Here is a 25,640-nt window from a genome sequence, read left to right as displayed (position 1 = left end):
TTAAAAACCAGCTTATAAACAATGAGAAGTAATGAGAGTTGCTTGGCACAGCGCCAATGGAAAATTTGAGTAAGCTTACTAATATGAGCTACGGCTTCTACGGAGCTACGTCATGACCGAAAACCCTAGCCGATTTGCTTCCATATACCGAAATATATCGCCTCGCTAATAGATCAAGTTCTGTGGCTTAGTTAATAAGGTGTCGGAGTGGCAAACAGGAGGGTCTGAGATGAAATTTTGTGCGATACGGATTTATTATTCCAAGATTTCAACAGCTATAGCTGGATGCAACTACAGACACACGACCAACTTTAAGAAATAGATATATTGATATATATCAATATACATACGTTATATACATGTATATATATCTTACTTCATACATATACGATACATGTATCTATATACATACAAAGTAAAAAGTAAGCATAAATGTATGCCAACATCAATTGCTCATGTCATATGCATGAACATTTGTGGGTTTTCGTTACAAAGTTTCATTACTTTCTACTGCTGAAACTTTCACCATCCAGTGATATCACAGGACTGTGCTCAAGGGCTCAAGCCTATTATTAAACTGCTGTTATCTGAGGCTAGCCTACAAGTACTTTGTCGGTGACAGAGCACTCCCTATATTAGTCATCAGCAAGTATTTTGGTGATAATTGAGTGACTAACTTGCAAAAATAACTTGGAAAATACAAAATACGAACATTATTTGTCTATAAAAATTATTCTAGCTCATAGAGTGCATGTTTCTATTCATGTATTAATTTATAGAGTATAGAGCTATTAACTGCAATATTTACTTTTCATCTTTAGACAAATTTGTAATCGTCAGATGAACTCTAACCCTCTTCCTTTGCATCTCTTTGTTTATAAGGATATTAGAATAGTGTGGCAGTGTAACAGCACCTTTAGGCGAATCCAAAATAAGCTTTTTCTTCAATGAAGTTTCTTTGAGAAGATTCCCACGTGTACATATAACCGTATAACAAGTAGTTATGCTTACAACTAGGTGAGTTACTTTGGCTAAACTTATGATACCGGTAGATATATGGTAGATTATAGATATTGCCTAGCGGTCACTCCGTGTAAACCAATGCAATATAATATCAGACAGTTGTAATGAAGAGAAGTATATGGTATATATAAACTAACCTAACAAATTAGGACAAATCAGCCATATAGATCCATTCTATGGTATTGCATAGGTTCTGACATCTGACTGTACCTAGAAGTTTATATAGCTGGAATATAAGGCTTGCTGACTCATCGACCTGACGCTCATTCACTAAAGGGTCAAAGTTCACTCCAGGCTCAATTTAGGTAAATAATAAAAGGCTAATACTTTCCCTAGTTCATGTCATTTACATTGCACGCCTTAGCCAGCATTTGGAACAATTTAGAATCTGTTCTTTATACAAAGTATTTTGTATCTTTTGCATTTGCAATAGTAATTACCAGCTAAAAGTAAAGAGCTATTGGTAAAATGATGATGCCCTTCTTGTATTCAAATTATTGCATCTTCGACCAGCAAAACTGCGAAAAAATATTAGTGATATAGCTTACAGTGATTAAGCTTGGCAAGCTAATTATAATTAATACGCCTTTAGAAGGATTTGATTATATTGTACAGATAAAACAATTAACACACATAAATACAAATAAAACTACCATCAAAGTGTAGTCTCACATCGAGCTCTCTTTGGGGTTTTCGCATCTTAAGATTTTTTTTCTCGCGCATGTTCCAATTGAATTATCACGACAAATCGCAAGCTCGTCGTCCAACTTTTCATCTAAATTCTTGTCACTTGTGAGATAAGATGTAAGGAAAGACAACTATAGCATAGTCGACGATATGCGTATTGCTTTCTCATCATAAACTAGACTGATACGATGATAAAGTAAATAGAACATTGCCTCAGCGATAAAGTTGTCTGGAGAGCGCTGAGTCCATCAAATATTGGAAGCCACGGCTAAAACTACAGCTTTTTATCATTTTATTTCGTAAATTTGATTTCATATTCGTATTTGCTGTACCAAAGTTGCTAGCAGGTTCCACCTTGCCATATCTTGTTTTGGCAAGTTCACACGCGCTTATCATTTGTATGAGAAATACAGCATGCTCTTTTTTCTAACAAATAAAAAATTGGAGAATTTAGAAAATACTTCGGCTAGCCAATGACTCTTGAAACTCTGCGAATACTCAAAATTATTTTGAATTATTTAGTGTTAATTTTTTTATGTGATTCTACTCGAATTTCATAGTATTATCCTGTTAAAGATTATCCAGAATGTCGACAGGTCTTTCAACATTTATTAAAAATTAATATATAATATAATTAAATAAATATAAACAAATAATATAATTAAATAGATACAAATATATAAATAAAATATAATATAAATATTAAATAAAATATTTATGGTTGGATTTGTTACAATGCCCAACGTACCAAACACCGAATGAACCTTTCATAGGCTATTATTATAATAGTCACTAGTTTAAACAATAGAGATCCGTGACTTTGACAACGATCAATGACAACAGTATCCATGACTTTGTTCAACCACATTAGCTGTTACTCTTGCAGCTGATGCTGTCATTCACCAGATGCTTTGAACCCAGAACTTGCATGTGTATTTGTATATCATTGAAATAACTGACAATTCACAAATATACCAGCCTTTTAATGCATCCATTTATAGCATTAGCATTTTGGTGTCAAAGAAAGAATATATCTTATTTTCTTTTTTGGGATTAGCTAATCATTGCCATAGGCTACAATTCTGTTTATGTAACAATACTAGGAATATGGATCATTGGCATCATTTTAATAGGACAACGGATAAATTAATTTCTACCATCATCCATGTAATGTGATTACAACAACTGTCAGGGGCTTTCTACCTGTAAGTTAATAAATCTATGTATTCTTGCAATACTAAAAAGCTCTGAGACAATATTAGTTTTAGGTTCGACTTTGTCGGTTAAATGAATAATTTTAAATGAATCAGCTGAATGAAGGGGATTATAATCTGGTGGCTTCGAACGTGAAGGATAAAAACGAGCATAAAACATACAGTACTCAGATCAGACTACGAAAAAGCAAAAAACAGACAGTACTCAGATCAGACTACGAAAAAGCAAAAAACAGACAGTACTCAGATCAGACTATAAACAAGCATAAAACAGACAGAATTCAGATCAGACTACAAACAGGCATAAAACAGACAGTACTCAGATCAGACTACAAACAAGCATAAAACATACAGTACTCAGGTCAGACTACGAAAAAGCAAAAAACAGACAGTACTCAGATCAGACTACAAACAAGCGTTAAACAGACAGAATTCAGATCAGACTACAAACAAGCATAAAACAGACAGTACTCAGATCAGACTACAAACAAGCATAAAACATACAGTACTCAGGTCAGACTACAAACAAGCATAAAACATACAGTACTCAGATCAGACTACGAACAAGCATGAAACAGACAGTACTCAGATCAGACTACATACAAGCATAAAACATACAGTACTCAGATCAGACTACGAACAAGCATAAAACAGACAGTACTCAGATCAGACTACAAACAAGCATAAAACATACAGTACTCAGGTCAGACTACAAACAAGCACAAAACATACAGTACTCAGATCAGACTACGAACAAGCATAAAACATACAGTACTCAGATCAGACTACGAACAAGCATAAAACAGACAGAACTCAGATCAGACTACAAACAAGCATAAAACATACAGTGCTCAGGTCAGACTACAAACAAACATAAAACATACAGTACTCAGATCAGACTACAAACAAGCATAAGACAGACAGTACTCAAATCAGACTACGAACAAAAAATTACATCATGCTACAACAAATACCTATAAATAGCTGCAAAAAATATCCATTGCTTTTGTAACACCAGAAAACATGTATAGAAAAAAACAATGAATGAACACACTTAAGTACATTCTGTACTTCTTTTATAAATAATTTAACTTGTTCATGATTACGCGAAGAGTTTCATGGAAAACTGCACTAGGAGTGGCGAGCTATCGGAGGATGTACAACAGTCAACATAGGATACCATAGTGGCATAAGGAGCAATGCAAATAGTGTAAATCTCATGCACTTCTTTGTATCTGATAACACTAAATTCTCCTATCGCAGCTTGAAAATATCAGATGAGATAATGGGAGGCAGCGTATGATATAACAGAAGTCAGCGTTTGATATAATAGGTGTCAGCATATGATATAACGGGAGTCTGCATATAACAGGAGTCTGCATATGATGTAACAGGAGTTCCGCATATGATATAACAGGAGTCCCGCATGTTATATAACAGGAGTCAGCATGTTATATAACAGGAGTCAGCATATGATATAATAGGAGTCTGCATATGATATAATAGGAGTATGCATATGATATAATGAGAGTCTGCATATGATATAACAGGAATCCCGCATATGATATAACAGGAGTCCCGCATATGATACAATAGGAGTCTGCATATGATATAACAGGAGTCCGCTTTTGATATAACAGGTGTCAGCATGTGATATAACAGGAGCCAGCATATGACATAACAGAAGTCAGCATGTGATATAACAGGAGTCAGCGTGTTATATAGTAGGAGTCAACATGTGATATAATAGTAGTCAGTATATGATATAACAGGAGTCAGCGTGTTATATAGCAGGAGGCAGCATGTGAAGTAAACCTTGATACTAGTGTCGTTCTAGGTGAAAACCCTGCCAAGACCTATGATTAACATGTTTGTAGATAAACTGCTAAATTACAACCACAGCATAGTCGCCATGAAAATGCTCCTTATGAGGTACTTTTGCACTTTAAACTTGATAGTTTCGCATTGTTTAAGGAGTTACCCATCCTTGCACATCTCTGTAAAAGACTACTTTTAATGTGAAAGGCTCAGGAGTATTCGACGCCAATGTCATGCTTTAGAGTTTAGATGATGCCTATTGCCAAAGCACTGCAAATTGTTTATCTTTAGCTTTTAGTGTATATGAAAGTAAAAGTTTATGTAATTCATTTTGTGTACAGAAAATTGCAATTTATCTAGAAATATGACAAAATCTGATTGCGTACATTATTTGAAATACCTCCATATTTTGTTATTGTGATAAATATTGCGTAATCTCCTCCTACTAAATATTTTAAAAGTTGAGTAGCAAAAGAAATGACTCAGAAACACAGAGAGTTGCCTCCTCGTGTTAATATGTTTTTGAAGCTGGATTGTATTAAATCTCAAATATAACTCATGTTAAGTGTTGGTAGGGAATGGGATTAAAGGGCTTGTGGCTGAGTTTGAGTTTATCACATGGTACTTTAACAAAGAAGATTGGAGAAATTGTGAAGAGCTTTTTCAAGCATGATTCATAGTCTGCGGTAGCCTGTCTTGACAAACTGTTGTTTTTGCGGAGTTGTTCCCCAGTCGAGCGGGTGAGCAACACAACAGTGTTGCTTGTTGTGTTGCCTGCCCGCTCGACAGGGGGACAACTCCGCAAAAACAACAGTTTGTCAAGACAGGCTAAGTCTGCGGGTATGAACACTTGGGGGATGTAGGTAAGTATTGTTAAGCATTGCAATGATTGTTTTTCTAGAGATATGCGAGTGAGACGCCTGCTCAGCTTGATATGGCTGATGGTTGGATGTACCTGTATCTCACATAAGATACAGGTACGGTTGGGATGCATATTGATGCGGTGTGAACTTAATTTCGAGAGCAGTTCCACAAAAGGATGCTATAATCGCTAAGAGACTGGACAGTACTTCCTTTGAACTGATAATTTATTGTTAGAGATAAATACAACGCCATCAGATATTATTGCATAACATTACTGGAAAATCAGACTAATATAGCAAAAGCCAGTGTCAAAAAATTAGGTTAGTATAACATACAAACAGAAAATAGTAGAAGGCATGCTGCAACCAGTCCAGGTGTCTGCAGGTACATGTGTTATAAGAAAGTACAGCTCATGAGTTGACATGCTGAGCCCAGAGAGGTTGGCTGTGAGGTAAACTAATCACTGTTACAAGTATGCAGTCACGTCTGTTTGTAGATAGCAGTTGTGTGGCCTTTATGTGACTTGATCAGAACATTTCTAAAAGAATAATGCATCATATTGAAATCAGAATGATAACATTATAACAATGTGGGCCCATTTACCTACCATATTCGTGTACATACATTCCTACCATGTACATATATATATATATATACACATCACATATAATATATAAAGTTCAGTGGTTAGGGAACTGACTCGGTAGGCTGGTGATACGAGTCACACAAGAACTATTGGTGGTGTTAGGAAGGGTAATCGACCACAATTGCTCTTACGTTACGTCAGGCCAGCATCTGTATACCTGGCTCAGACAAAAACCACAGAGGCGGTATACAAACAAGTCATGAATGCATTTATTGAGGGCAATCATCCTTAATGCTGGCGTATTCTAGAGTTCAAATCCAGAAGAGTGCTTAAGAGGCTCTTTTTCAAGAATCAGGAGTTTTGAAACCAGACATTTTTGGCGATCTGGCAGAAAGCACATGCGTATGAAGTTGGAACAACATCGAGCAAGAATTATGGAAAGGCATAGTGTTTAGGCAGCCAAACACCAACCAAATAGCCTTCCCATGCCTTAAGGACAGTTGTCTTCAATTGACGTGTTCATGGACTGTTGTCATGAAAGCAGTGTAGCAATTAGCGTCAAAAGTATATCTGGGCGCTGAGGACTACCTGCGTGCTGCAAGCTATTTGATAAAAACCAAAAAATCCCGACCAATTATAGTATAGAATAACTAAAGAACAAAAATTGATTTGAGCTCCAATTTATTCCTTGCTTGCGCCATCGTGAGGTGCTGAAAACTACATTTTTACAGCAACTTGATTTTATGCACGCACATAATCTGACTGTTATTTGCCATGACTGAGCAGATAACTGCTTGAATGCCTACACTGAGATGTTGTTTGCTTCTCTCGTTTAGAGAGCACAACTTCGATTTGTGAATAATATAATGAAATGCTCGTGTATACATACATGCATAAGTTGAATTTTTGGAACAGTTAGAATACGATTTACATTTCTTCAGTATTTTTTATTTTATGTCATAACACACCGTAATTGTTTTTCCTTTAGTTTTTATATTGATTTGCTGACTTCAGTTTGTTTTAGCACTAACTATTTTGAATAAGTATATATGGCTGTTGAATCTTGTTTTAAACTCTGTTTCACACAGACATACATTTCTTTAGATTGAGTTTCTGTGTCTGGTGCCTGGTATACTACGCTTTTCTTTAGATTGAGTTTCTGTGTCTAGTGCCTGGTACACTACGCTTTTCTCTAAACAAGTTGCGTCAAATGGGCATTCTTCTTTATTCCTGTATTTGTAAGATTTTTCCGTTGCCTTGTGTTTTTGTTCATTACTCTTATACTGTGAGCATCTATGTTGGTTTTGAAATTAGGCGTGCATGAATAGCTCATTTTTGGAGATTGGCAAATAAAGATTTGCCTCAGTGGATGTTACTATTGAAGGATTTTTTCACATTTTTTGGAAACTTTCTGCCTACATCAGTTTTTAGATTGGCCCTGAGTAGGAGCTGTACCAGGTTGTTTTTTGTCTGTCTCATTTAATTTTTTGCTCATTGGGTTGATGGTTCAGCTTGAAGTTATGTCCCCTTTTTCTAGAAGAAACTTTGGATAGTCTTCGGTTTACATTTATAAGTATGCTTCTAATAATGCTTAGAGGGCGGTTGCTTGGTTAGTATCAGTATTGGATTTCCAGGTTAGAGGTGTGGTTTGCATGTATTTTTTACTAAAACTAACGTTATGTCTTAAAGGTCTAGCATTTTTAGTTAGCTTCAACATTTTAAATCAGAGTTGTGTTTATGAAGAATTTACATAATGTTTATTATTATCACTGCTTTGTTGGGCTTGACTTTACATGCAATTAGTTCATCATCTCTATAAAGGCCTACTTCCACTGAAGCTCTTTTTTAATTTTGTGTCATATGACTGTAGAAATTAATATGCACAAATACACCTATATATAGATGTGTGAACGTGTATGTGTATACATGTATGTACCTACCATATATACTCACATACTAGATAGTTTTAAAACTTACTAAAGCACTGAAGGTCATTTTGCGGTAAATGGATAACCAGGCATTTCAGAACCAGAGTGCTCGAAACAAGATCTAGTTTGAGGGAAACAAAAGACCTCGTCAGATATCCCTGGATTTCAGAGATGCAACATTTATTGAAGTTAGTGCAACTAGTTTCACCGATAATGGCCATGAGAATGCACCATCTCAAGCCAATACAAAACAACACACAAAAGCAGATGACCATCAAAACACAATAGAATTTTATAAGCTTGTTGGCAACATGTTGAACTGCGTAGGGTTGTGAGTATGCCCACTTTTAGACGTGCCATCAAGCTGTACCTGTTGAGCGGTGAATAAATAGTTTCTGGCTGCTCGCTGTTAACTTGTGGCCCAGCGCCTTGACTAGCAATGCTAATGCGCAGTTTGGGCCTCATCATTATTTCTTTTTTTTCTGTTTTCATATTTTTTGATAAAATAAAACAAACAAACAAACATCCAACAAGTGAAGAGAAACACAAGTAGGACACTTACGTGGCTGTTGACTCTATACTGACTACAGGAGCCTCCATATCTGGTAACAGCTTCTGGGAAAGCTTTCCAATGGCAGCGAGGGTACCAGCACTTTTGGCCTCACCGCTGCCTTTTACTGCAGCATACATAACCAGGCTGTAGAATGTGCATAACAATACCGACATATGATGCAAGTGCCATTACCATCAAACTGTAGTGTATGAACGAAGGTGTGACTTGATAGTTGAGACAACATCTGACATTATATGTAAAAAAAAGAGAAAATTAAACAATATCAATATCCACAGAGAAAGGGTATAATAAAATATGCGCAACACCCAAATGATAGAGTTAATCAACCTGTAAGCTCTAGCCAACTTTGAATATGCAATAAACATGGACATTTAATGAGCTCTATATCTATTACGATGAGTTTATGAGAAATGACTAGTGAGTAGTCATGAGTAGATCGCATTCATCAAAACGGAAAAATAGAAAATTTAAAATAGACTGAAATTTGCTGTCCTTTTATGACCCTTAATTTCCTTTATTAGATCCGGTGAATCACATTGCCTATAACTAACGACTAGCTTCAGGTCTCCGTAAGCACTAAATAAATGCTAATGTCACTGAGCAAATGCTTTTAAAAGCAATACTGACTGTAAGTGGAATACTCACGATGAACATTAATTAGATGAACAAAATTTCTACTTGTTTTATGACTCACCATTATTGTTACTAGCAGTAGAAATAAAGTAAACACAAAGTAACACTGCTATTAACCTGACACAGCAATCCTTGTAATTGCAACAGAACAAGTTCTGGGCTAGCTAATGTGCAGGAGCAGCGCTCACTCTATATTAGCTTATGAAGAAAATATGATCGTTTGAAGTGCAGCTTGTTGTCGATAGAGAACTTACAATGTTGCTCTAACTACCGCGTCCCAACTTGTCCAAAAATTTTTCTAGCGATCAAGACACAACTTCAGAGCACTGCCTATTCATGTCAGGCTTGCAGCTCATGCAAATAAAGGAGATAGAAACTTGAAATAGAACATTGTTAAACACAGTCAACCAATTCTGATGAAAATAATACGATGTGATTTCATTACCTTTATCAACGACAGTATATTTATTGAAGCATAATCATATTTAGAAAGCATTTAGAATCATATATATAAAACGATGTGATAATAACTGCTATGTTTAAAATGAAGGAAAGGATGATAAAAGCAAACTCTAACAATCACCCAAATCTATTAACCCAGAACATGTGTTTGTATTGGTCGGGCATTAGCACGATCCCCAGGCATTGTTGATTATCTAGAATCCTAGTTTATCATTAGCGCTCACTGGGTTTAAGAGCACCGATTGTCACAGAAAAGTGCAGCCTCAATGGCAGTGAAAGGGATCGACGACCTAAGGCTAAATGATAATTATGACATCACATTGTGGGAACCACAACCAAGTGTTTTTTTATTGCAGGGCATACTTTTAACACCCTGTTTTTCATAGTTTTATTATTCTTTGTGTATTGAATATAGGCTCATTCAAAAGCCAAGACGCTGAAGTACTGAAATATGTGATAAAAGTACTGACATAATTGATGTGTTTTAATGTACTTTCAGATGGCTGGGCCAGTCCAATCCGAGATCGGAAAATCTGGTCACATAGAGGTCAGGGGTAACTGTCCTCTGCTAAAGGAGTTGAGCCTTGAGTAGTTTTTCGGGAAGGCCTTTTTACCTCCCTTTTAGCTCGTCTGCTCTCTTCTAATATTTTCACACCTCTGTGTACTGAGAAGCTCCATCATTTCCTGTCTGTCGGCAACCTCTCTCAAGTTTTGGTTCTTATAAAACCCATCTTCAAGCTATGGCGAAGGTTCTTTTTCAAACATACGGTTCAAACATACGGACTACTTGACCCAACCACCTTAGTTGATTCTGGATCACCATTGCCTCAATGTTGGAAGTGTGAGTTTCCTCAAAAACACTGTTCGTTGTCTGATGATCCTGCCACTTGAAGCCAATAATTCTTTTGACAGTGCTGTCCCGAAACCTTTCTAGTGACTTGAGATTGTGGCTATAAGTAACCCAGATTTCAGACCCATACATGAGAGTTGGAAGCACAACAGCTTTGTACACCATCATATATCCTTGTTGTTGAGAACTCGGCTCTGTAGTTTTCCTAATGCCATACCTGCAGCTTGGAGCCTCCGATCATCCTTCGCATCGATGTTGGATAGCAGATACTGTTTCCCAGGTAGTTGAAAGTATCAACACATGCTAGCTCTTGTTTATTAGCCATAATCGATACCTTTAAGAGACTAGTCTTAGCTAATACAACACATGTTTCTTTGCGTTAAGTTTCAGTCCAAGAGCAGAGTAAGCAGTAGTGAAGACGTCCATTGCATGTTAAAAGTCTTCTTCACTGTGAACAATGATGGCATTATCATCTGCATGCAGCTCACATACTGTTGTTTTGGTGGTCGTCGTTGTTGCTTTCAGCTGTTATATGTAGAATATATCATTGAACCAGAATCTTAGTTGAATTCCCCTGACACGTTCTTCCTGACTAGGTAGAAGACAGCAATCAAAAAAATGAAAACTAGCGAAGGCGCTATCATGCAGCCTTGCTTCACTCTGGCATTTACTTCTAAGTCTTCCGTAAATTCTCCATCTATCAGCACATTTAATCATGAAGAATGCGAACAACACTCACCAGCATCTTGGGGTATCAGATCTTCAGCACATTCTACAGAGCTTTCCGATGGACCATGCCAAGTGTCTCAATTGGATTGACGAATGAATGAAATCTCACGACACTTTTTGAATTTGTGCCGCAGTTCCATGGCTAGGCCTGAAGCCACATCGACTCTCTAGTAGATATGACTGTTTCAGTTGCCCAAAGCGGTAACTAATTATCCGAGAGAGTATCTTCTCAGCTTGAAAGCAAGGAAACAACCAGGTAGTTGCCGCACTCAAATCTTTAACTTTTCTTAAATAGTGTGACTATATTAGCATTTCTATGGACAGCAAGAACGGTTTCACTGTGAAAATGCGCTGAAAAAACCAGTTGCTCTCCTCTGTTCTTGTAGATCTCTGCAAGTATGCAATCAGGTCCTGCTGCCTTACCACTTTTAGTAATGCGTTTTGCCTTCTGTATTTCTTCAATAGTTGGGGGTTTCCACGATGGATTTGTGGTTCAGCTTGCAGCAGTTTATCGGTGATATTGTCATGTGAAAAACTCTCAAGCACATTTTACACTAAACATCTTTGAATATAGTTTTGACAGAAACTGAAGAGGCCTGAGTGTGAACACTAGCTATGAAGCACTAGCATATATTTGAAGAGTTACATTATATTCGTAGAGTTGAATTAAATTTTAAATGTTGAACATGTTTTAAAACGCGGGTACACTGTATAAAGAGTTGCCAATATTTTGGCTAAGTAATTGTTTCTATATTCCATAAACTGCTAAAACTCAGGCGACTTAAACAAACAGTATAAAGAAGTGCATATGTAAATGTTTCAATATGCATAACAAATCATTTCTGGCGCTAAACCTCATAGCTGAGTAGGTTAAATACTACTGCCTAGGCAGCTGCCTCCTCGGCCCTAAGTTTTCACTGTCAACAAAATTATGAATTTAAAAAAAAAACAAGTAGTTCTTATGACCTCCTCAATCCAATTATTAAAAACCAGTCTAAATTAAGACTATAGAGTCGTAAAAAACTACATAGTTTGTATGTGTAAACATGACTTGACGAGTTGATGATGTCATAAACCAAGGTGTAAAACAAACTCAACTTCACAGTGTCAATGCATAGCAATGCTGCCAACAGTTCACAAATGCTACAAAAAAACATTCAACTATACCAACCTCCTAAACAAAGTCCATTCTGATCGACACAGGTGATACCAGTCACTCCATGATTGTTAAGTCTAAAAGTTGAATGAGACAGATGTAAGACCTAGAAAATACAGGAATGTCTACCGAGGGTAAAACAACCCATAAAGAACAAATCATAAACAATCCAAATCATACTTTTTGCTATGAGGTAGATACGTTTATGTATGAACAAGTTGGCAACATTCACAAAACATATATTCATGGAGTGTACTGAGGTGTACACAATTCAATGACTATCAGAGTTGGTATTAAAAAGCATTGCATGAAAAAAGTTTGACTTACACATTGGTCATGTGTTTCTCTAAGCTTTTCTCCATTATCACCCTTTCAGTGGGATATCTACAAAATATACATGTAACAGAATGCTACGCCAAATATGCCTTTACTCCTTCACTAGTTAAATCATTATTTGCACAAAAACATTAAGGAAAACACTAATTTTACTTAATGGCAATATTTTACTTACTGGTTTTTTAAACTCGGAATGTATCTATTTTCAGTCTGACACATTGAGTATTTTGAGCAATGAATGGAAAGAAGAGTCAATAATCTCAAGTTTCACACTTTTCAACTACATTAATATTTAGTAATTATCAATTGAACATAAGCAATCGCATGATCTTTTGGAATGACTGCGCCTCTATGAAATGTGGACATAGTTGGCCGTAGCACCAAATGAAATCATTAAATCTTTTTGTATGTATATTAAATCTCTAGAGCAAGTATTCTTGACTACCTATTGACAACCAGTGGCAGTGTAACAAAATTGAAGAAACAATATTATAGCAACCTCGAGTTCTTGCTCGATGCTTGCTTAGAATAAGCTACCCCATAGTATGTCTTAGGAGTTACATGTATAACACTGTGCGCAGTGGGAGACAACCCTGACAGAAACGGAGGCCAGCAATAGGAACCGCCTAAGTACTCTGCCAAGAAAACTAATGAAATGTCTAATCTAAACAATCGAGAAGCATGAGTCGGGGACCTGCCTACGATATAATACTCTTAACTAACACAATGGTATGCTAGAAGCGACCTAGGAAACTATTGGACATTTACACAGATGTATGGAAGAATTACAATAGGTTACTAGTAAAATTAGCAAAACATATTCTCAAGCATTCTGATAGTACAATTTGTAAGGATCGCGGCAACAAGCAACAGAAATGTAGCTTTTTGTACAACCTGATTTTCTATGAACTTGAAGTTTTATAAATCATATAAAAAGTATAATACTAATATATTTCTTAAGTATACTATGAACAAACCAGCAACACAAGTAAAATTTTATGACAATAAGAGCAGTGTCCATTCGTTCATCTAAAGCCGTGTTACGAAAAACAATTGCATCTCACAGGAATTGAACTTGACCCTTCGTTTTACAGTCAAGAGCTCTAACCACTTCGGCACTCAGTCATTTTGCTACTTCCAGAATTAATATCGTATATACTGATTACTCATTCCGATCTCTCATGGTGCACGAGACTGACAATTGCACTAGTATAAATAATTTATACAAAGACTTAAAAACTTAATTGACTACCACCAGAACCACTACTAAAAGCGCTCTTTACCTTAGAAGAATGGAAAAAAGTTTTCACAGCAAAGATTACACAGCAAATTCTTACCAACACCAATTACTTTCTAGACATTTGTACTTATTCTAAGAATATAATTGTTACTGGCAAATTAATCAAGTAATTATAAATGCATATCATAAAAACATTTTACCCAAAAATTGTACCTCATATAAATTTATAACAGACTAATAAAAAGTTACTTAGCAGTAGATAAGTTTGTGTTCCTCAATGACGCATTAATGCTATAAATGCTATTAATATTTTGGCTTTTAGGTATTTTAGTTTAGGCAACAGTATTTAAATCCGTTTTAGAGTTCTACAGCTTATTTAACTATCGAATTTGTTAAATGACATAAATATTACTGAATAAGTGTTGTAATTTGTAATATTACGGAGTAGAGGCAAATATGGATGTACAATTAGACTTTTTCCTTTTGCTGCTTAAGTTAAGAGAGTAACTTGAGATCTGTTGATCATCACCTCATCATATGTGGACTACCAAAAGTCTGATCAAAATAGTAAGCCTGCCGATCTTTCTCGAGTGCTTATGTGTCTAGAATAGTGAATTATTTCTTCTTTTGTACAAGCTTGAGTGTAAACTATCTCCAGAGCACTATCTCTAGAGTTCCGAAATTTCTTGCAGTTGTTTAAAAAAAGATGACACCAATTTTAGGTAGGAAAATTATTTAGCTTGGTGAGGCACTTTTTTTAAACCTGTAAATGTGATGGTGAGCTGGTAGTTTAGAAACTTAAGTCTGTCTGCATGTTGTCCCTTCTCGCACCTCTACGAGTGAATTGATTTAATCCAGTAAAATGAAAATTATTAACCATTATTAAAAACAAATTAACATTTTGAGCTGTTAAATGACTGGCTTTTAGTTGACCTCTTACAAAATCAACATTTGCCTGGAAGCTTCGCATGCCTTGATTATTATTTACAGTTTAGTAAAGTATCATCAGCATTTAATCTTATGTCACATGTGAAACACATAGACAAGCAATGACTGCTAGAATTCGAATTGAGTTTTTAAAAACTTCTGATGCAACCCATAGCCCAATCCATAATGTCTTTTATAGTGCGACTGCAAGGCCATGTCAGTAAAAACTTTTCGTATCCATTTCATAATGGCAGTTTAAATATTCAATATGATGAAGTGGTGTTACACGTAAGAAATTATGTAGAGATTCAGGTTTTAAAAATCCAACGGTTACTAGATCAGTGATTCCTGAGTGTTTTGCTGCCTTGACACGTACATGGTTGAACGTAGCTAGGTGTCATATAGAAATCTTGGCTTCCCATTGCTAAAATTGAGTCAAGTTTATCTTTTAGGTAAGCAATACAATGTTACATTGTTCTATTTTAATGGATCATCCCATATAGATATAGATCTTCGAGAATGGTGTTGTGGGGTAATTGTTCATTAACTGTTTATTCCAAGTATCTAGTAAACCCATATTACTCAAATACATACCGAGCGTTTTAAAATAAGAAAAATGTAAACTATAGTCTTGTGTTATTAATTATGTTTTGGACGCTGCTTATGTTTATTACAAAACCGAATCCTCAAGTTGAGCTGAAAGTATCATATGACTACACTACGGCATAAAAATGATAAAGGTTGACTCGTTAGATCATCCCGTGCTAAAAAAGCCGAAATGTGCATTTATAACGTTTATGGATACATAACTCGACTGTTGCTTACTTTATGGCAATGGCATTAGCTGAGTTACAAAACGAAACCGGGAGTTCCGTTAGAAAACCAAATTATAAAACGGACTTCGTTATGTTGTGTTTGAAATCTAAGACTATCGAACGATCAGCTGTTTGCTGATCCGATCTTTCATTCATTCATTGAATTTAAAGCTGTTCAACGTAAAGGTTTTTGGTTTAAAAAAACCATGTCGGTTCGGCATCCTTATTATCCTACTGATATTTTCATTGCTAATTTTAAAGAAAATGACAAAGGGATGTTTAATATCTTAGCAGGTTTTTTCGGTGGCATAGCTGGTTTATTACTTGTTTTGGCTGGAACAGCTTTTCGAGGTTACAAAGCTAGTGTCGCACGAAAACTTGCACTTGTGTGGTTACTACTCAGCGGCTGTATTCATGTAATTTTGGAAGGACATTTTTGTGTTTACCACGCTGACATTGCGTCAAGAATGGACTTTCTATCTCAAGTCTGTAAGTAATTATATTTCTGCAATATATAGGTTTATAATATTTAAAATTAACAATTTAAATTCAAAATTTTTCACATTACCCATTATATTTGAGTAGAAACGTCTATAGGTAACCATCCATGCTCTACACAATTTGTACTTTGTGAATACCTGTTCTCTTTCAATATTTGTAGGGAAGGAGTACGCCCGTGGAGACAGCAGATACATGATGTAAGTGTAATTTGCACATTAAACTCACTGTTTGTCGTGTTTGAGTTGTTTGTAAGATAAGTTATCGTATAAGGATCTAATGACAGCTGCTATTTATAGAACGAAGCCACAGTTTATCACTGATGCTCTCATTTCTTTATTATCAGCTTTGCTTTATATATTTGTAGCCAAGATACATTTACAATATGCATGGAAACGGTAACAGCATTTGTGGAAGGACCTCTATGCCTTCTAACTGTTTGGAGCTTTGTCAACCACCACAGCTCTCGCTATCTGCTTCAGCTCATCGTTTCATTGGGACAGTTTTATGGCTGTGTTCTTTATTTTTTCACAGAATGGGTGGATGGGTTTGTACACGGACCATTATACCATCCAATATATTTTTGGTTTTACTTTGTGTTTATGAATTTAATTTGGATAGTCATTCCCTTTGCGCTTATGCTAGACTCATGGATCCAGTTGAGTAGCGTGCAGACCTTACATGATAAGCAACTAGCAAATAAACGGCAGTAGACTAGACGGCCATCTTATAGTTGCTGTAGTTTGTTTCCATAAGATTGTGCCATTGATTAATCAAAGGAGGACCTCATCCTAGCCTATCTTTCAAGTAGTTTCTATTTACGATGAGAGCTGAGAGCTGTTGAGAAGCTTGTGATCATAAGTAAATGTTAATTTTTCAAATTGTAACTGCTTCATCCATTAAATTTGATTGCAGAAATCATGGGTGATTGATTATAGTCTATACTATATTTGCTTGCTGTTCTGAAACAATATTTTCTGTTAATCCTTATTTTTTTGTCATTAGACGTCACAGATTTTTTATCTTGCTATACCACATATCTTTCAACTTTCATATGATATCAAAATACAGCTGATACAACCTTAGCATTTGAAAACAGTTATTTTTTAAATGTGCTGTTGAACATATAATTTAACATAAACCAACTTGTTGCAAGTACAACACACCATAGTAGCATGCAAATAGTAGTAGCCAGCGCGCAAGGGTTAGGTGAGTCACCATAACAACGCAAATCATTTCATGGTGCTAAAGACTGACCTTATTATCTCATGCGGAACAAAAAGCTCATACTGTAACTGCACACTGATTAAGCCTGCTTCTGTAAGGACACATGTTCATTCTCACAAGATGAGTTCTACATATCAGTTAACTTCTCAAGGTGATACACCATTTAAGAAGTGCTGCAGTCATGGCTGCGAAGCAAAAAAAGACTGAGAAACAAAAGGCTTGTCTTTTGAAGCGAGTCGTACAGTATGTCTTTATTGTTGCAGTGTTTCTTTTCATAATAATACAGGTAAAAGCAATCTATATAATTAATTACTATTAATACCTGCTTTTATATAAATTTAGATTAGAATTGCTTCAGATATGTGCGAAAATGTTAAACTTCTCAAGCACATCTACACTGTACCATATCGATAGCTTTAATTACGCAATACACAGCAGTTTATGGTTTCAACCAACAGTCATAAGAGAGACTCGGCTATACCGAATATCTTAGCAGATATGCGCATACATGTACTATGTAAAGAAGGCACAAACATAAAGTTTGCTTATTTATATATTCCAAATTTTAGGTGTTTGTTCTTTACCCTGCTACTATACTTCTAAATTCTGATGATGAAATGGATTCTCCTTCAGGTAAATCCTTCAGATGGTTGAAATTCAACTTGCGGCTCTAATTTACAATCAAATGTTGACCAAATTTAAAAGATCAGCCTGCAATAAGCATAGACTGTGACTAGACAGCCGCTGCTCACCTATCTTAATATGTTTAGGTTTTAATGCAGATTTATCATGTACTCACTCTAGGATCAGTTCCAAGCTCAACCTATTAGTTTAGTTTTAGGAGCAATACATAATTTAGCATGTTTCCTTTATAATACCGAGTGTCCATTTATCAACTTTTCTAATGTAGTAAACAGATCAGTGTAGATCACATGCTATAGTTTAACAAGCGACTGTGTATTGAATAGATTCATGTCCATTTGTCTAAGTTGCTTGTTTATTAACTCTTAAATGACTGCAAACTTCAAACCATTTTGCAGTGTTGCAAGAGCTAGTCCGCGACCTTGACCTAGTCTTTCCTATTAGCTCTTATAAGCACTCTTTGTCTGCTACAGTCGCCGTGATTAGACACCTTGTATTTGCAGAACTACTAGCGAAGTATCCATTGCTTGTGGATTGGCACAGCCATCAGGGGTCTCAAGACATGAACAAGCTAACATGTAGTCTAGACAGCGGCGAGTACACATGCGCTGTCACAAGCAATAGGCAATACACTAATAGTAACCTTACTCAGGTAGGTGACATTCGCATAACTTTCTTACGAAAAGCATTCACAGCAAATCAGACATTTTAGTTTGTTTCATCTTAATATATTGCGTTAGGAAACAAAAAGTTTATGGATGCAAATAAGTGTTTTCATGATAGGCTGAGTTTCAGCATCATCTATTTCCTTTTTACAGGCCATACTTTTCTATGGCACAGATGTTTCCCTCAAAGATTTACCTCTCCCAAGGCAGCGACATCATGTCTGGAGTCTAATGCATGAAGAATCTCCAAAGAACAATATTTTATTTTCATTCAAAGGTTTGTTGGCTGTGTATACATGCAAATTGGTTGCAGGCTGGTCAACTGCGTTTTAGGTTGGAGTGTTTTAACTGCGCTCATGTTTTGTCGATTCTAATCTTGCAACTTCCTGGCAGTCAGATCACCTCAAACATCAAAATGGTCGAACATGGTAGAACAATTCCAATCGTTTCTGATAAAATCTACTATGATTTTGTGTAAGTTTATTTTTAATGGTTTCTGATGGCTCTTTGTTACCATCTTCCTAAATGTAGACAAAAATGGAATCTGTTATGCAAATGATTTAGCTAATGACGCATAAGAGTTGCTTTTTTTGGAAACTGGGAAGAAAACTCCTAACCAGTTTTAGCATACATTTTGTTCAAGGTATAATGGAGTTGTTCAACTTTACATCCACCTTCAGGAGAGAATCAGACTTACCCCTTACTACTCAGTATGTTAGAAGTGTTGAACAGCTCGAATCAATTCAGTTTCTGAAAAGCTTTCAAGAGAAGGAGCGGTACGTACCCTGTGCCCCCTTTACTATAAAGGAATATAATCTGTATAATAAATCTCACTTTCTCATTGTCTATGGAAATGCATAATGATGACAAAGCGAGATTTCCATATTTTCTGGTTGATTTCGTCTAAGTTTCAGATTCAAATGCTTCAGGTTATGAAAACATGATTGGTTTTAGAACTTTGCCTGGTTCATGAGAACCAGCCCCTCAAACATCCAGATACAGGCATCCGGTTTAAAATAAAAAATCCCAAGCTTCACCGAGTTTACTGCTAGTGCATGATAAGCCTTGAAACAAAACTACCATCTACGCACTGAGTTTTATATTTCAATCATTTACTATTGCAAACAATCACAGCAAATAATTAATTGCGTTAAGTGCAGATGTGTTACTAAGACAAATCATTTTTTTTCAGTAGGTAGCAAATTCACATTTGCAGCAGTTTTTAGCTGGCTGTCTGCTGTAAAGTTGCTATAGAAAAGGCATCATTTGCGCTGGAGCTTATAAATAGAAGGAAGTTGATCTAGTTTTCCAAAACAGTCACATAAAACAAGCAAATACAGAATATATATACTACAAAAGAATGAGGAGTTGACTATCATATCTGTGATGTAATCGACTCGCTGTAACCCTGTCCTTGACCTCAAGAGGGCACAAAAAGAAGAGACTGAAAAAGTCCGATTTTCAGCTTGATGTGTTTGTTTTATCTCCTGACAGTAACGGCTTGTGATGGACTGAGCTAAAAGCCCTTTAGTTCACAATACTGACTGATATAACTGACACCAAATGTGACACTGTTGACTGATTATTGATATAACTTCATTGCATACTGACTTTAAAGTTTAAATCTGTTTTGTGACTAAGTCATTGTCAGTCATTGAAGACATGCATGTATAATGTTAGTCACTTCTGCAATAATAGACACATTACTCCCTCGTCATTGCTAAAAAATGCGATTTGCGTTTACGTATGTATATATATATACTATATATACCTATATACTATATCAATACTATATAAATACTGTATGTATATACATACAATCCATGGCGTGGTTTTAAATGACTACAATACAGCCTGCGAGAAAATAAGAGCGAATAAAAATACCAACAACTAAAAGAAGAGATAGAAAGATGCTGAAATATGACAACGTTGGATTGGGTGCCACAACGCTGTGCTCAGATGTGCCATCAGATGTGCTCAGGTTAATTTCCAGGAACACCGAATAATCAGTTGCAAAAAAGCGCATTACTTAAAATGACAATCTTAAAACGAGTGCTGAAACACCCAAGTCCCTGGTAGGACACTCAAATGCCTGTGGCCATTCCAGCCTTAGGAAGAGAAGGGGTAAAACTTAACACATATAAAGTTTGTATATATAAAGGTTGGGTATTACTCTATCTGGTGCCTTTATTACTATGGCTACCTATTCTACAAAAAGTGATAATGACATGCAAAAATGCTCCTGATATATAACAAAGGTATTAACACTTACAGTTAGACACTGGAATGCAAGTAAACAAAGTGATATAAATGAAAGAATATTGTTCATGACTGTGAATTTCACTTTTCACGTTTAAACTTCAACTAAACCGAGTTTTTAAAATTTTTAAAAACTTTGTAGTCTGCTAAGAAAACCCTGCCCACCTTGATTACACTTCTGGTTACACTATAATGAACCCTGATTACACTTCTGATTACACTACAATGAACTCTGATTACACTTCTGGTTACACTATAATGAGCTCTGATTACACTTCTGGTTACACTATAATGACCTCTGATTACACTATAATGAACTGGAATCAAACAGTTTTAAAACTGATTTCTCGGCAGCTTTTATTTATCACATTTGGTCCTTAAACAGATTTTTAAAGGTTTGCAAAATGCATCTCCAAAATTGTTTTATCTTAAATGCTGGGTACTGCGTACATGCTACAGTTATCTACAAATCATCATATATTATATAATAATCAGAGGTAATCTAAAAATGAGGTAACCTAAAATATTTTTAAAATTTTTGAGAAAAGCTCAAATAACTCAATATTTGTTCGACTTTAAGGTAAAATAGTTAATATTTTTTTAATTATCGCGCTGCATGCGAGCACTATAGAATGTCCCATAAAGAGTTGTCTTACCGCTGGAATGACCTACACTCTCAGTGTCACAGTTACAAACTCAATATTATTGGTGTAGGTTAGGGTTAACTAGGTTCAACTCAGAAATACATTTTTGATCATTAATCTTTTACTGACCTGTTTAGAATACAGGTTTTTGGCTACATCACTATCTATATAAACATAAATGTTATAAAAACAAGCAAGAAGCTTGGCAATTTCTTTCATTCTCAGAGAGCCGGTAGGTGGGTGTCTAAAAGGCTGGTTTTAGGAGCCAAACCAAGTTTTGACATCAAATTCTTTAAGCAATATGGCAGAGGGCATGAAGCATACGCATGGGAAGTTTGAATAAAATCAGTGAAAACATGTGGAAATTTACACACAGCGTATGTAAATTAACGAACCAAAAAGTGTAGCAAAACTGTTTACGCGCACTAACACACGGACACCCGAACACACGGATTTATTAATATATATTTCAGTCTCCAATCTATTTGTTAACTGTCTAAGGGGTCAGCCACGATTTTGTTATCTTGATAACAGGTTTATAGAGGAAGAGAATATAGCTCCAATTGTTTATGTACAAGGTGACTGCGATGTACCTAGTGATAGAGACCACTTTGTAACAATGATGACGAAGCACATCAAGATTGATTCATATGGGGGTTGTCTTCACAATAAAAACTTGCCAGCTCAGTGAGTACATCCCTCTATGTATGACACTAACTATACAGTGTAGCCAAACAAATTACTTACCAACTTGTTAAATGTGTTAAACGCTATTAGACGAATACCAAATGAGAAATCTCTCATGTACAGTTAGTTGAGTGACTTCACTCAACTCACTGTAAGTGAGTGAACTTATTTACAGTGAACTCACTGAGTGAACTCACTTACAGTGAGTTAACTGTAAATAGCTAAATATGTAAAAACAGAATGCAGTTCTTTAATTTTTTCCCTATACACGCTTATATGAGCTATTACATAAGATAGCTGTAAACATTCATAAATGTCAATGCTTGAACTTCACATTAAGCTCTGAAGAGGTCAAGTGAGCCAATGTATTTTTGATATTGACTAACTTTTGCTGACATCTTGACAACTACATTCAAGCATGTTAGTTACAGTACCTTATCACCAGTACTTGTTGATAGCCTGTGGAACTGTGTTTATTTATACAAACTTTGCTACTGCAGTATTCCTGATAAACAAAACAAACATTAAAAATATTTACATATCATTTAGGTAGACCTGACAAAAAACAATACATGCATCAAAATAATTTTTAACAGTTTAACTGCTATTTTATTGAAATAATAATATATGGGTTTATCTTCTGCTCAAACTCTCTGGGTTTAAAACTTTGTCTAGCAGTTGTCTGCCAGAGGTTGATTAACTCCTAATTTCCTCGAGTTTTTGCAATTAACATCTACGTGTGTTCTAAATGAAAAGGCAGTTGCATGTCACCTATCATCTAATTGCTACTCTCTCAATACACAATATGATGAAGTTACCATAGGCATAGAAAGTTGTACTACACTAAATACCTATTTTTGTAAACTTACACGGAATCACAAAACCTCATATTACATCCTGTGAACATTCTGCTATACACAGTAAATATTTTATGTTATATCTAGTGAACATTCTATGTTATATCTAGTGAACATTCTATGTTTTATCAAGTGAACATTTTATGCTATATTTAGTATACAGTATATGCTATATCTAGTGAATATTCTATGTTATATCTAGTGAACATTCTATGTTATATCTAGTGAACATTCTATGTTATATCTAGTGAATCTTCTAGGTTATATCTAGTGAACATTCTATGTTATATCTAGTGAACATTCTATGTTATATCTAGTGAACATTCTATGTTATATCTAGTGAATATTCTATGTTATATCTAGTGAACATTCTATGTTATATTTAGTGAACATTCTATGTTATATCTAGTGAATATTCTAGGTTATATCTAGTGAACATTCTATGTTATATCTAGTGAATATTCTATGTTATATCTAGTGAACATTCTATGTTATATCTAGTGAATATTCTAGGTTATATCTAGTGAACATTCTATGTTATATCTAGTGAATATTCTATGTTATATCTAGTGAACATTCTATGTTATATCTAGTGAACATTCTATGTTATATCTAGTGAATATTCTAGGTTATATCTAGTAAACATTCTATGTTATATCTAGTGAAAATTCTATGCTATATCTAATGAGCATTCTGTATTATATCTCGTAAACATTTTCCTTTGTTATATAACATTTACACTCACTTCAGAGTGTAAGGAAAGAACTACTTCCACCCTACTTCCGATCTCTATGTTTCAGCTTAACTGACCCTGTAGGTGGTATGACCCATGTTGATTTCCTGGAGCTGATATCTAAGTATAAATTTGCTATTTCAATGGAGAATGGCATATGTCAGGACTACATAACAGAGAAGTACTGGCGACCTTTAGTTGTTGGTACCATTCCTATTGTACTCGGTTCTCCTGCAATTGCCGTAAGTCTTTGTCCTCTTAGTTGAAGATATCTTAATTATTAGTAATAGACATCTGGCCCATATTTCTACTTCTCTCCAAACAATACAATGTAGAATTTAAGACCGGCATAAATGTTCAATACTCTAAATTTATCTTTATCTGTATTTTATAAACATTAAATAGTATTTAAAACTATTGAAATAATATAAATTGTTAATTTCTTTATCTTTCAATATTTGCTGGTAAAGATGGCAACCTTTGGTTTGTTTGCAGGACTTCTACCCATCAAATGCATCTGTAATCAATGTGGAGAATTTCACATCTATTAAACAGCTTGTAGAAAGCATTCAAACCATATCATCGGATAAAGAAAAATACAACATGTACCGGAGTTTTAAACGAAAAGGAGGAGTTACTAACGGTTATTTACGGAAAATTCTAGAAGAGAGAGAATGGGAGCCGGACACGGATGTGCAGTTAAATTTTAATAGAATAAAGCCCAACTTTCCCCATGTCTACAGTTGCAGAGTATGCGAGATGCTGCACAATATTAAAGATAAAGGTGAACCAGTATTTTTTATTACCGTATATTTTTTAAACTAAATAGAATAAAAAAAGGTCAGATACGATTCAATTGGTCTGTCTCTCTATTTATAGTCTAAATCGTTTTTACTACATGTATATATCTGACCATTACACTGATTATAATATTGCAATTACAAAAGGCTTAAAAGTGTGTCTGAAAACCATATACATTATCACTAATTGGTGAGTCAAACATTATTAGTTGATTGTGTATATTCATGCTTTTAAGCTGGGCAATATATCATGTTTGCAGGTTCTACCTACCAGGCATCTATTAAACACTATGGGTGTCCTTGGCCTACAGAGTTCATTGATGAAAACAACTTGAAGGCTAAACAACCTTTCTCAGACATGTGGCACGCTCTGTGGATGCAGACTCAAGAAGAAGTAGAAAAGTTTCTTCATAGTACCAAGGGTGGACGAGTCCGACCCTAACAACAACTAACATCAATTTTTTCAACTTTACTTTTCTGTGTTCTTGAATCAAAGCAATTGCAGAATTTCATTACGTAACAACAAAAGCATGCAATGATCCTTATCACTGCATGTGACAGATTCTGTAAGGAACCATTTTTCTGTACGGGCATATGTACATTTGGTAACAATCGTGACTAGGAATTACCATTTTTGTGGCTAAAAAATCCATTGGCTGGCTAGAGCTACATGTAAGCAATTTAGTTATGGATTGTCTTTCAGTTACCCGTTTGTTATCACCTGCACTGAAGTGTCACCTAATCTTATGACACCTGACATCACTTGTGGCTTATAAATCATCTCAC

The 25,640-nt window shown here is 35.4% G+C and overlaps 4 protein-coding genes across 4 annotated transcripts in view; 3 read left to right on the top strand and 1 right to left on the bottom strand.

Moving 5' to 3' along the window:
* LOC137386065 (cAMP-regulated phosphoprotein 19-like) overlaps positions 1 to 25,640 on the top strand; it is a 249,677-nt gene that overhangs the window by 13,992 nt on the left and 210,045 nt on the right. The gene's annotated exons all lie outside the window — the stretch shown is intronic.
* LOC137402307 (ragulator complex protein LAMTOR5 homolog) lies at positions 5,819 to 15,759 on the bottom strand. Its single transcript, XM_068088806.1, has 5 exons — positions 15,622 to 15,759; positions 12,852 to 12,908; positions 12,540 to 12,601; positions 8,683 to 8,797; positions 5,819 to 6,144 (listed from the first exon to the last, which is right to left on the bottom strand). The coding sequence occupies exons 2-5, from the start codon at positions 12,884 to 12,886 to the stop codon at positions 6,087 to 6,089; spliced, it is 270 nt and encodes an 89-aa protein (XP_067944907.1). The 5' UTR covers positions 12,887 to 12,908; positions 15,622 to 15,759; the 3' UTR covers positions 5,819 to 6,086.
* On the top strand, positions 15,979 to 17,419 carry LOC137402299 (3-beta-hydroxysteroid-Delta(8),Delta(7)-isomerase-like). Its single transcript, XM_068088800.1, has 3 exons — positions 15,979 to 16,331; positions 16,504 to 16,540; positions 16,708 to 17,419. Exons 1-3 carry the CDS (start codon positions 16,049 to 16,051, stop codon positions 17,051 to 17,053), a joined length of 666 nt encoding a protein of 221 aa, XP_067944901.1. The 5' UTR covers positions 15,979 to 16,048; the 3' UTR covers positions 17,054 to 17,419.
* On the top strand, positions 18,177 to 25,634 carry LOC137410611 (alpha-(1,3)-fucosyltransferase 10-like). The gene is made up of 8 exons (XM_068096055.1): positions 18,177 to 18,200; positions 18,713 to 18,861; positions 19,028 to 19,151; positions 19,518 to 19,650; positions 22,312 to 22,464; positions 24,122 to 24,296; positions 24,550 to 24,838; positions 25,115 to 25,634. The coding sequence occupies exons 1-8, from the start codon at positions 18,185 to 18,187 to the stop codon at positions 25,294 to 25,296; spliced, it is 1,221 nt and encodes a 406-aa protein (XP_067952156.1). The 5' UTR covers positions 18,177 to 18,184; the 3' UTR covers positions 25,297 to 25,634.

This window comes from Watersipora subatra, chromosome 1 (assembly GCF_963576615.1).
Source record: "Watersipora subatra chromosome 1, tzWatSuba1.1, whole genome shotgun sequence".
Lineage (NCBI taxonomy): Eukaryota > Metazoa > Bryozoa > Gymnolaemata > Cheilostomatida > Watersiporidae > Watersipora > Watersipora subatra.
This window is presented reverse-complemented; position numbering and strand designations above follow the sequence as displayed.